This window comes from Barbus barbus (genome assembly GCF_936440315.1).
Source record: "Barbus barbus genome assembly, chromosome: 45".
Lineage (NCBI taxonomy): Eukaryota > Metazoa > Chordata > Actinopteri > Cypriniformes > Cyprinidae > Barbus > Barbus barbus.
Genome location: NC_136723.1, coordinates 8,658,414 through 8,672,113, shown reverse-complemented (window position 1 = coordinate 8,672,113; position 13,700 = coordinate 8,658,414). Strand labels below are relative to the sequence as shown.

Here is a 13,700-nt window from a genome sequence, read left to right as displayed (position 1 = left end):
CACTGCAATCTCAATTTATTTAGACCGAATCAAATTAACCCACAGATTAATTATCAATCTAATAGTTTGACCACGGCGGGCCGATTCTCTGTGTCACTTCACGTGACTTCACAGGAAAAACACAGTGGATTATTTTATCACACTATCAAAATCAGATCCAATAAAATACTCCCTCACAGACGCGATCTGGCCACTCCTTCTGAGTGCCACGCGCTGACTTCACTTCCTTAGTGAATTTACAAGTGGCAGAAAATATTAAGTAGCTACGTTAATGTTTAATGCCAAGGGAGATTCATTAATCATAGGTTAATCGAATAGTGGGACACGCACTTCCCATCAACACTATGAACAAGGCCTTATGAGGGGAGAACAAGGAACACGCTTAGATTCTCTCCTTTCCTTTTCTGCGCTATGAGCGACTTACATGTCTCACGGACATCTTTTAATCTTACTGCAGTTTTAAGCTTATATCTCTAAACAACACAAATACACTTTCATTCCACAAACACATTGCCACAAGTAAGTACAGAATAGTGAAACCAACTTTGACTCTCTGTGTCTCTATTTCTTTCCGGTTAAAAACAGAAAAACACACCTTTTTTTTTTTATATGTTATGAATTTTTCAAATCAAACTAATGCCAGCTGAAAATCCTCCACCATTAATACTGTAGGGAATGAATCCTACATATATTTATTATTATTATTTAGCTTTTAGGGAATCACTCTTAAGAGTTGATCTTCATATGATTAATTGTTATCAATCATAATGTACAACTTATGCCTTGTTAACGACTTGTCCAGCAAGCATTAATAACAGCAAGTTATCTTTTACACGTTGTTTATTTCATTCGTGGCCAACGATTAAAATAAATCAAATAGTTAAATTGAGTTAGCTTAGTTAGCTCAAGAGCGTATAGGTAAACGCGACCTTTTTGGCAAATAGTTACGACATGTTAAATCACATAACACAGACAAAAGATTTCTTAATAAAGTCAAAGTTTTATTCACTACTCTAACACATTATTAACAGACAATTTAACATACACACAAATGGGAGCGAGTTGTTTGTATCTGAAGAGAGAGACTTAGGTTTTAATGCTAGCTTTTCAACCTGAGGAAACTCATAGACAAAGAAGTATTTTATCTTTACCCTCAGCGGAGAGATATCCCGGTTTCAGTCAATAAAGAGATTTGCCTTACTTAGTCTTTCAGTTGTTTTGATCGAACTCAGTTCAGGCTTTCTCCAGTTCAAAGAGACTCTTTCCTTTGGTGAATTCAGTTCTTTGCGGGCCGCGTTCGGATTGGCTGTTCGGTCGGTCGTGTGACTAGCGCACTCTTCAGTGGTTGGTTGTCTCGTTCTGACGTAATGATGTTTAGGATTAAAGTTCTTTGAAAGTTTAACTGAGTCTTTGTGTTAGTTGCTTTGCTTCGCCGTGATGTTATGACCTGAAGCGCTTGCCGCGTGAGCAGAACGAGAGACTCGCTGGCGTGCGTGTCCTCCTGTTGTTTTCAAACTCCAACTCCGCGAACTTCATGGGCGTGCATCCGTTTTAAGCGAGCTGATTTAGGTCCGCCCCTTTTGGCGCGTAGTCCAATCGAAAGAGTCTTTATGGGCAGAGCCCCGCCCTGCGTAGCTGCGTGTTTTGCATACATTATCTGGTCAGTTATTCATCACATAAAACAAATTATTGCAAGCAAGTTTCTATCCGTTATTGTAGCCACGGGTTGATAAAGCGGATCATTTTCATTCAACCATAATATTCTTCATAAGGTTAGCTTTCTAAAAAAACCAAACACTTATATTTTGATATGCACGTGACCACAGAGGATATTACTGGGTTAAAATACATTGATTAGACCATCTTAAATTCTAAATACACATATTAATCATGTGGAAATGAACAACTAGTGATCAGGTATATAAAAAACGATTACATGAAAAGATTACATAAGTTCACACAACCAGCTTATAAATGTCACAAACCAAAAACATCCTTTAATATATATATATATATAGGTTGTTAATATGGTATATAGTGTTTTTGTTTGAGTATAATTTGTTTCCGTAGCAGAAACGAATATAACTTTTGTTCCCCTTTTTAAGACTCATTTCTAATTCAAAGGTGTGTTTCCCTTTGTTAGCTAGCACCACAGAAACGGCGCGTTTTCCTGGAATGTGCTGATATGCAGGGTCGTAAAAGTCTTTGGTTTGGAAAGTCTGGAAATTGTCTATTTCGAGTCGACCGTAAACACGTCATCCTTTACTGCGACTTAATGGATAGAGATTTATGAATATGGCGCCAGTAAGGTTTAGGCTCCGGGAAGGGGGGTTCTGTTTTCTTTCGAAATGACAAAACGTGAATTTCCTGAGCTGGAATGCGAGCTTTGATCCATCCTTGCATCAGGAATGTGTTGAACCTAGATGTGTGTGTATCCTGATCAGGCATTACACATACGAGGAATTTGTTTTAGTGACAGTATCTCCACATCAGTGCGACAGAATGACAGCAACAGGACAGGACACAGATAATAAAAAACAAAAATAAAATAATGTACAAATATACAAAAATGGACAATGTGCCAAATAGCACAAACACAATATACAAAATAGACAATTCAGTATGTACAGGTATGTTAGGTGCAAATTTAAAATGTAATAAGTGTAAAGGATTAGCCCTTATTTTAATTTAGTTTTGGGGAATCTATTCTTAAGATTAATCGATATTAATCAAAACGTCCAACTTATACCTTGTTAACGATACCTCATTAACGACTTGTCCAGCAAGCAATAAAATCAGTATGTTATCTCTTAACAATTCAGTTTTATTCCCAGTGGCCACTGTAATAACACAGAATTGATTAGGTAAATTTTGAGCATAGGTAACGCGATCTTTGGCAAATAGTTTAAGACTTGGAAATTACACCGCACCAGACAAAGATTTCTTAATAAATTCAAAGTTTATTTACTACTCTACACACTACTAAGCTAACATAACACAAACAGAATACGTAACACACAAACACACACATTGCAATGAATTGTTTAGAGATGAAGAGATTTTAAGGTTCTAATGCTCGTTTTCAAGAATGCTCTAACTTCAACCTGAGGGAGTCACAAGCAAGGAACTTTACTATCTTTACACTTAAAGATGAATGCAACCAGTTTCCAGCAGCATTTGGAAGAATTGTTTGATTTTACTTGCTTTAAGTTGAGTTCCGTTCCTTTCCTATTCGAGGGAACCCCGGGTGCGGATCGGCTGCTGATGTGTCGTCGTCACGTGATGTCACGGGGATACCCTTTGGTGGTTGGTTGGCTTCTTTCTGACTTGATGACGCTCTTAGGAAGTTTGTTTCAGTTCTTACAGTTTCTTTAGAAGTTTGACTAAGTCTTGATAGTTGTTCAAATGCTCGGCCAGATGTTAATGGCTGGAAGCGCTTAACAGCGCGATCAGAGCAGGAGCCGAAGTTTCACACAGCGCGCGAGCAAGCAAAGAGAGCAGACCCTCCCAAAGGTGGGTGTCTGTCTTTTAACGGGCTGACTTCAGTCCGCCCCTTTTGCGGTTTGATCCAATCCCAAGTGTCTCTGTAGGGCGGAGCCCCGCACGGCTCCGTTTTCCGCGCATAAGTTATCTGCCCAGTTATTTTATCACGTAAAGAAACTATTGAAAGCAGATTTCTATACGTGTTGTAATCATACCTTATGATAAAAGACCATTTCCATCCACACCAGATTATTGCTGATGAAATCAGCTTTCATTCGAAATCAAACACCAGTTATTTGGCATACACAAAGTACATACCTTAATTTTATATACTACGCGGTTAAGGCATAGATTCTAAATAATCACACCAAGCATGTGAAACTAAACAATAGTGATCGGGGAAAATTAGACATCAAAATATTACAACAATACCATAGATTCCAATAACACAGCAAGCTTAATTTAATTTAATGAAATACAACCTGAATATATACAGGTGGAAGTATCCTGCTGGAAGTATCCATCAGAAGATGGGTACACTGTAGTCATAAAGGGATGGACGTGGTCAGCAACAATACTTAAGTAGGCTGTGGCATTTAAACGATGCTCAATTGGTACTAAGGGGCCCAAAGTGTGCCAAGAAAATATCCCCCACACCATTACACCACCACCAGCAGCCTGAACCATTGAGACAAGGCAGGATGGATCCATGCTTTCATGTTCTTTACGCCAAATTCTGACCCCATCTGAATGTCGCAGCAGAAATTGAGACTCATCAGAACAGGCAACGTTTTTTCAATCTTCTAGTGTCCAATTTTGGTGAGCTTGTTCGAATTGTAGCCTCCGTTTCCTGTTCTTAGCTGACAGGAGCGAGCACCCGGTGTGGTCCTCTGCTGCTGTAGTCCATCTACTTCAGGGTTCGAAGTGTTGTGCGTTCAGAGATGGTATTCTGCATACCTTGGTTGTAACGAGTGGTTATTTGAGTTACTGTTGCCTTTATCATCTCTAACCAGTCTGCCCATTCTCCTCTGACATCAAGGCATTTCATCCACACAACTGTCGCTCACTGGATATTTTCTCTTTTTTGGACCATTCTCTGTAAACCCTAGAGATGGTTGTGCATGAAAATCCCAGTAGATCAGCAGTTTTTGAAATACTCAGACCGGCCTGTCTGGCACCAACAACCATCCCACGTTCAAAGTCACTTAAATCCCCTTTCTTCCCCATTCTGATGCTCGGTTTGAACTTCAGCAAGTCGTCTTCACCACATCTAGATGCCTAAATGCATTCAGTTGCTGTCATGTGATTGGCTGATTAGCAATTTGTGTTACCAAGCAATTGAACAGGTGTATCTAATAAAGTGGCTGGTGAGTGTAAATAATAATACTAAAATAACACTGGTTCAGGCCCTTAACCCAAAGAATGAGCAATGATAAATGTGATGCTTGCATTAGCTAGTAAATACTGTATGTATTGCTGTATCACCAAGTCAGCAGAGATATTAATCAGTACGGAAGTGGGTTGTCTATTCCAGTATATGGTCCAGAGTATCTGAGCACTTAACAAATGATCAGGCTGAGAGGCTCATTTTTAAGCCAGCGTAACACAATTCTTCATCCTCCCCAACCTAGGAGATGGGTATTTTTCTGAGGTGCATAGATGGAATGTAAGTGGGTGGGCAGGAGAGAGCAGCAGTGCAGGCGTGGAGCCAGACATCTAGGTCATGAAAGAGCTCTATGATAAAAAAATCCCAAAGCCTGTAAGACCCACTAGTACTGTATGAATGCCTCCCTTCCATGAAAATGATGGTTATGTCAGGACAGCACACTCCAATTCTGAGCAATGATGACTTTCAGCAATAGAATGAGAACCAGCTGTGTTTTGTTCTCAATCAGAAGCCATCGCAGCCTGCCAGGTCTTTTTAATAAATAGGGGCAGATTTATGCCGACATAAAAGGGAGATGCTAGATGTCTGACATTGTTCGCCTACCCGGTGCCAAACTCTATGGAAGGGCAAAAAATGATCGATGATAGTGGTATTATAAAACATTTGAAGACTGGATGATTCTGAAGAAACTTCACACAAACTTCAGAACTACAACTTTCAAGATCCCAGGTTTTGAATCATGGCTTTGGCACAACAGCTGTTTTTTTATGAGTAAATGAGTGAAACCAAAGGGTTAAAGTGAATTACACATCTTGGCAGGCAACATTTATTATTATTATTATTATTATTTTATTTATTTATGTGAGTGTGTGTGTGTGTGTGTGTGTGTATATATATATATATATATATATATATATATATATATATATATATATATATATTAATTTTGTTGTTGTTGGTATCATTTATTTATTATTTATTTAATGAAATGTAAGTGTATATAATTGTAATAATATTATGTATGATATGATATTTTTGTATAATAATATATTATTGTTGTTATTAATTTATATATATTTAGAATTTTGTTGATGTTTTGTATAATTTTTTTATGTATTATTTATTTATTTCAATTAAATGTAAGTATATATAATTATTATAATATTATGTACAGTATTTTGGATAATAATGTAATATTTATGTATTTATTAATTTTTTGATGGATCTTCAAGCCATGAATTCGACCTCTGAAATAGAATTTTAACAATTTTTGCACAAAAGGGTTGAACTGATTAGCATGGCTACAGATTTGAACAAAACTGTAATTGTATATAAGTGTATACAATTGTCAGACCTCTGTGTGTGTGTGTGTCTTGTGTTTCCACGTGCTCCCTGTGTTTCCATGCCCATATTTGGTTTGTTTCCTGTCCTTGTTAAATGTGATTAGTAGTTTATTCTGTTCCAGGTGTGTTTGAGTTAATTATCTTGTGTATTTATAGTCCTGTCTGTTCAGTGTTATTTCGTCTGGTCTACTCGTTACTCCCCGGTGTTCCTGTCTGTGTCTGTGTCTGTGTCTGTGTCTGTGTCTGTGTCTGTGTCTGTGTCTGTGTCTGTGTCTGTGTCTGTGTCTGTGTCTGTGTCTGTGTCTGTGTCTGCCTTGTCCTGCCATGTCCTGATGTCGACATTAAAGAGTATTGTTTGAGTTTACGTCCTCGTCTGCGTGTCCTTGATCCTCCCTGCTGTGTGCACCGTGACAACAATATAATTGTGTATTTATATAATAATATTTTTAATAATAATTATTATTATTATTATTGTTATTACTATTATATTTTAAAGGTTCTTATAATAATTAAATGAATTTAAAAATAGGATTTTCTCCAGGTTCTGTAGACATCTGTGGCCCTCAGAAAAGGGTCATGGAAAATTAATTTGGCAATAGAAAATGCCACGCAACTACAAATCTGCAGACCCTAATTTCCATATTTCTTTGATGTGATATCCTCTCTTTTCACTTAAGACTTTGAATAGGCCGAGAGAATGAGATGACTGATTGCAGTGGAGCCGAAAGTGGAATGTTTTGAGAGTGTTTTCGGCTGTCAGGCTAAGAGATGCGTCTTATCGTTGTGTGCTGGAGTGTTTACTGAATCCATAAGTGACTGGTCCCCACGCTTTCCCGACAGCAGATTTTGTGGATTGTAAGTGAAATGTGAAGTTCATTCCTTTCAGATTATGCAAGCTCTTGAAGGCTGCAACTGCACTGCTGTCCCTTCCTCCACAGTGTGGTTTCTGGTGGAAAAACACTTCAGATACAGTATGAAGGCGTTATCTGTGCACTCACTAAAGAGAGCTTGCGTAAGTAGCAATCAGAGGTGTTGCTCTTTGTGATAAGACCGTCGTCTCAGCTGTCCTGTCTCCACTGAAGACCGTGTCTTGGCGCTTTCGTTTCCTGCGGTGTTGTCAGGCTGTGTGAGCTCTGTATAGTGTTGATGTGGACCATCTGCTGCGTTACACAATAACTACAGCTCTGTGGATCACCTCTAGAAAACAACCTAGTCCATTGTTTTTCCCTATCAGGGGTTGCAGTCCCTCGTCCTTTTTAACAAGCCTTCAAATTATTTTTAGATTACTTTTTACTGTCAATTATGTGTGTATATTTTATGATTGCTGTATTGTTTCTAATACATTTGTAAATTCTTTATCAGTTACTAAATAAAGTCTTAAAATTAGTTTTTTCCAAACAAAAGATGGATCCATGGTGAGATGTTTAGAAATGTAGAAGTTTAGAAATGCATTGCAAAATAATATGAATTATTATTGTTGTTATTAATATTATGCTTCTTATTCTTCCTATTATTCTTCTTATTTAGCCTATTGTTTTCTAAAACTTTTTAAAATTCTTCATCAGTTATTAAATTAAAGTCTTAAGGTTTTTTTGTTTGTTTGTTTGTTTTTAATAAAAACAAAATTACCCGTGGTGAGATATTTAGAAATGTATAAGTTTAGGATTTTATTAGAAATTAGAAATGTATTATAAAAATAACATTATTTATTTATTGTACCAATAAATGTACCAATTCTTCATCATTTACTAAATTCAAATCTTTGAAGTATTTTCTTCAAGTAATAAAAAAAAATGGATCCATGGTGAGATAAACCCATATTTTTGCATGATAAACATTAACTAGTGCTAATCCACTTGAAGTAAACCTCCTCATTCCATTGCAAGGTTCTGGAATTGCATGTATTTGCAAAGCATGTGACACGAGAGTGAGAAATTTAAGTTGATCACTGTTTTTGTGGCCTGATTGAAAATTCAAACCCTGCCATTCTTCATGCAGGGAGAGAATTGTGTTTAGATGAGGGTTTAAAACAGGATTATGGGTTTTGGGTTAGAGCTTGATCTCTATATGTGAGCAACATGAGAATCCTTAGAGACAAAATGCTCAGAAGTAGCGCCTCCTATGCTGGATTGTGTTCTCCTATGCCTCTCTCTCACACATACTTTTCTCTGTTTCAAATTGATGCTGCACACAAATATGTAGCAGCTGCACACAATGCCCTTTTCATCCTGTTACTGAAGCTCATATGGAGTAAACACATCTCATGAGATCATTATTTAATGAGTAAAATGTTCTGCTGTTTTCTTCACTTTGTTCCTTAGATTCATTTTTCCAAGTCAAAGCAAAATTTATTTTGGGTTCGTTACATTCTGAGCTTTAGTGCAGCTCAGTCTGTATGTCCGCATGACAACCATTTATTTCAAATCTGGCAATATGCATAAGTCGCACAATTCCTAACAGTCAGCTTTTTTAGTGCATGCAATTTACATTTATGCATTTAGCAGACGCTTGCATTCAAGCTACAGTTTTTACATTTTATCAGCTCTTGCTTTGCCTGGGAATCGAACCCATGACCTTGGCGTTGCTAGTGCCATGCTCTACTATTTGAGCTACAGGAAATTTCATCTGCAGTGCATATTATTTTTTTTCTTTTCTTTACTTTTCTTTTCTTTTCTTTTCTCATGCATATTTATTTTGTAGTGTAGGCCACCTAGTGCATTTTTTTCATGCATATTTGTTTTGTGGTGTAGACCTTCTAGTGCATATTAGTTTTGCTGTGCACTCTAGTTTATAATGTTTATAATGTAGTGTCTAGTTGTGTAGTACATTTTCTGTTGTTTATCTGTAGTGAGTGCTACCTATTGCATACTAGTTTTGTTGTACGCTCTACCTAGTATATGCAACATTTTAGTGCATAATTGTTTTGTAATGCATAGTTTATAGATCAGCCTTGAATGCTACCCAGTGCATACTAGTTTTATTGTGCACTGTACCTAGTATTTGCCGTTTAGTGCATACTTGTGTTATATTGTATAATGTCTAGTTTTATAGTACATTTTTGTTGTGAATGCTACCTAGTGTATACTAATTTTGTTGTTCACTCTGCCTAGTATATGCTACATTAGTGCATACATGGTTTGTAATGCAGTGTCTAGTTTTGTAACGAGGCCGACGAGACAAGAGGCGTGTGGATCCATATGCTGAGCTTTTATTAAACAGAGACATGGTCAAACACAAGCAGGGTCAAAAACTGGCAAACAGGTATATAGAGGGCAAGTCACAAGAGCAGTTCAGTAAACAGGTGTGGGTCTTTGATCGACGAACATTATCCAGAGGGCTTGACGAGAGGGAAGATCTGCTAATGTGAGCAATAGTCCAGGCAAGGCACGAATAGAGTCCGAAATGGCAAGACAGCGGGTAATTCCAAAAACAGCTACAAACTTGAGGACAGGTGGCAAACAGACGAGACGAGATAGCAGGCTAGGATCGAGACACGGGTAAATGAACTAAGAACAAGGCTAGACTAGACCCTGGAATAGGCTCCGTAGCGTTGCTATCACTAGCTTAGCGATATGCGCAAACAATACTCAGCGATCTGAATGAGGAAGTCCATGGCTTATGTAAGGTGTGTGATTGGCTGCAGCTGAGTGCGTATGTGGGATTGTGAGTGCAGTGGATTGTGGGAACTGAAGTCCAGTGTAAGTGTGACAGTCTGTGCAGTGTGAGAGTCAATATGATGGAAGAGCGACCTCTTGTGGTGAATGAACGGAAGTTCATAAAACGGATTTGTGACAATTTTAGTAAAAAAAATTTTTTGTAGTGAATGCTACCTAGTGCATGCTAATTTTGTTGTGCACTCGGCCTAGTATATACTAAATTTAGTGCATACTTGTTTTGTTATGCATAGTGTTTTTCAGTGTAGTTGCATAGTACATTTTCTGTTGTGAATGCTACCTAGTGCATACTAGTTTTGTTGAGCACTCGGCCTAGTATATGCTACAATTAGTGCATACTTGGTTTGTAATTCAGTCTAGTTGTGTAGTACATTTTTGTAGTGAATTCTACCTACTGTATACTGGTTTGCTCGGCCTATTATATGCGATGTTTAGTGCATAATTGTTTTTTTTATGCATAGTGTCTTTCAGGTTAGTTCTGTAGTGCATTTTCTGTAGCGAGTGCTACCTAGTGCATATTAGTTTTGGGCACTCTAACCTACTATATACAACATTAAGTGCATGGTTGGTTTGTAATCTAGCGTCTAGTTGTGTAGTACATTTTTTGTAATGTTGTGCCCTCGGCCTAGTATACGCAACATTTAGTGCATACTTGTTTTGTAATGCCCTAGTGTCTTTCCGTCTAGTTATGTAGTACATCTTCTGTAATGAGTGCTACTTAGTGTATATTAGTTTTGTGTACTCTACCTAGTATATACTACATTTAGTGCATACTTGTATTGTTATATAGTACATAGTCTAGTTCAGTCTAGTTGTGTAGTACATTTGTTGTAGTGACTGCTAAGTTGTGTATACTAGTTTGGTTGGTTGCTCGGCCTAGTATATGATACATTTAGTGCATACTTGTTTTGTAATACATATTCTAGTTCAGTCTAGTTGTGTAGCATATTTTTGTAGTGAATGCTACCTATTGCACACTAGTTTTGTTGTGCAATCTATCTAGTCTATTTTCAAATGCTGTCTATTTTGTCAACTGCTGTCTAGTTTATTTTTATTCTGACAGTTAGTGCATTCTTGGTTTGTAATGCATAGTGTCTAGTTCATTCTAGTTGTTTAGTACATTTTTGTAGTGAATTATACTGTTTTTTTGATGAAGTGAAAACTAGTTTTCTAGAGCATATTTTTTATTATAGTGCACACACTTTGACTAGCGTGCAGTTTAATTAGTATATACTGACTATATGCTATGCGCTACATACAGTTTAAGAACTTTTCAGATGCAAGTGGTAATATGACTTTGAAAACGCAGTGCTGCATTCTACCAGAAGCATGTTGCAAGCCACAGAGAGACTTTTTTCAGAGTGTGAGTGTGCAGCACTTCGTCCCTCTTGTTCACTTTATCACTGTCAATTTTTCCTCACCTTTTCAGTGATGAAAGGCCCACCTCGTTTCACAGTACTGCAATGGTCCATTTTTGTCTTGGTCAAGGAGAACTGCTGTACTCGCAACTTTACAAACCTCACCATACATGCTCGACCACACGCCAGGGTGAAAGGAATATGGCTGCAATCTGCAGAAGTTAATTTCTGCATAAGTCTGCATTCTTTTCACACTCTCGCATACACATAATAACTAGCCCAATATCAACTTATCGATCACTCATTCATAACTTCTCTGATTGCCTCTGAGAAACGAAAGTAGAAGCACTAAAAGCTTATTTCCCTTCCCTCTGTATTCCTTTGCAGTTTTGAACTCTGAAGCAGAATGTCATTTTTGTAAGTGCCTGACTCAATGTAATGGATTTTCAGGCCTGCTTGAATGGATGGAGGAAACAGGGGGCATTTGAAGAATTTTAAAGACAAAGATGAGTTCTGAAAGTTCTGAAAAGGAGCAAGTCCTACAGATCTGGGATATAATGCCGGAATCTAGGCTTTTTCATATCAAAGAATGTCTGTTACATCAAAGTCTAAGTACAAATGAAAGCAAATCATTCCAAAAATAAACTGTTACTGGGCTTTAGCTTGTGCGGCAGTGTGGGAGTGTTCTTTGTGTTCAGTCCTCTGTCCTCTCATTATCTCAGACAACAACTAGTCGCCACAGACGACTTGAGATGATCACACACCCATCATTTGTAACCAGACACAAAGAGAGCCAAACATTACATAACACGCATAGGTATGCACACAGAATGGTTGCACTAGCTAATAAATATGTATCATTTACACCAGGGGTCGGCAAGTAAGTTTGGCACCAGGCCAAAAAAAAATTCACCACTAAATGGCGGGCTAGACCATAGTCAAAGGATAATTTAAGATATTAATTGATGAAAAATTCAACCAGAATTGCCTGTGACTGACTGTTACAGTGTATTTTGTAACTGGTGGTGAGCTGTTACGCTGTGTAAAATTAACAAAAAGCCACATTTGTGTGGCGGTGTCCGAACAGTGAAAACCACGACGCTCCGACTTAAAAATCCGCTCCTCGCTCCTTACAAAATCATACTGCTCCACTCCGCTCACATACTCTGATTGTGAGTAACTGTTGCTGTCATGACAGATCTATTTCAGAACCAGCCGCTATCAAAATAATCTGGCTACAGGCGCGGGCCAGATATTATTGCTGGCGGGCCACTTTTGGCCCATGGGCCGCCTGTTGCCGACCACTGATTTACACTGTAAGTCTCTTATGCTCACCAAGGCTGCATTTATTTAATTTAAAATACAGTAACAACAGTGATATTGTAAACTATTGTTACAAATTAAAATAACTATTTTCTATTTTAATATATTTTCAAATGTAAATCTTTTGAGAAATTATAAACGTGTTTACTGTCAATTTAATGTGTTTTTAACTCTTATTACTACTTATTCCAAAGTATTGAGAGGTAGTGTATTGTGGTTTTCACAAAAAAATGAAAATATTTAAATAAAAACATGGTTCTTCTAAATTGTAATAACATTTCACAATAGTACTGTTTTCATTGTATTTTTGATCAAAAGCGTAGCTTTTACTTTTTCAAAAACAATATATATATTTTTTATGACACTAGCAACCATAATACAAAGCATCAGGGTTGATGAAGGCACATGCAGGTCTTTTTTTATTAGGAAGTATTCTGGTAAGAATTTAGAGCTCACTGGAGAGGAGGAGCCATATTGAAACTTATTTATGTTTCTGGTGGGAATTACACGCCTGTTTATTTTTTGCTGAATTGGTGAGAACATAAAAGGGAAAATATGAAAGAATTCCCTAGAAGCTCGTTTATAAATAAGCTACTTGCTGCATTTATTATCATATTTTCATAGCTGTTTGGATCTTGAGCCCAAATGAAAACAAGATTTGTGCTTTATCGTCTCTGCCGAGGTGTGTGTTTGCATTTGCATGTGATGGAGTATCTGTGTCAAATGGAAAAAAAAATGAGCTAATGATCCTGCATTGTTTGCAGTAAAACAAATAATAGGTTTTCAGACCAATGACAAAATCCATGAAGCGCTGTTTTTCATGGCTATCATCTATTTTTCAAGAGATATCATGCTCTCCTCCTAACACAGCGGGATACTATGTGAGCTCTTAGTCATGTTATAAAGTTCTTCTTGTTTACTTTTAGGTCTGTTTGTATTCACAGTGTGTATTCTCTCTCTGCAGGGCTGCTGATTGGATCGGGATGTGCCCTATACCCTTTAGGGTGGGACAGTGAGGAGGTCAGACAGACTTGCGGCAACAGCTCTGACCAGTTCGATCTTGGTATGTTGGTATATATACACAAGTTCAGATTTTTATGTTCACCATAAAAGTTTGGGGTCACTAAGATTT

At 37.5% G+C, this 13,700-nt stretch overlaps 1 protein-coding gene across 1 annotated transcript in view; it reads left to right on the top strand.

Moving 5' to 3' along the window:
* LOC306864458 (LHFPL tetraspan subfamily member 6 protein) overlaps positions 1–13,700 on the top strand; it is a 50,296-nt gene that overhangs the window by 31,329 nt on the left and 5,267 nt on the right. Inside the window, exon 3 of the mRNA XM_079408478.1 lies at positions 13,533–13,631. Within this exon, the coding sequence (XP_079264604.1) occupies positions 13,533–13,631 (99 nt within the window). The remainder of the gene's footprint in view (positions 1–13,532; positions 13,632–13,700) is intronic.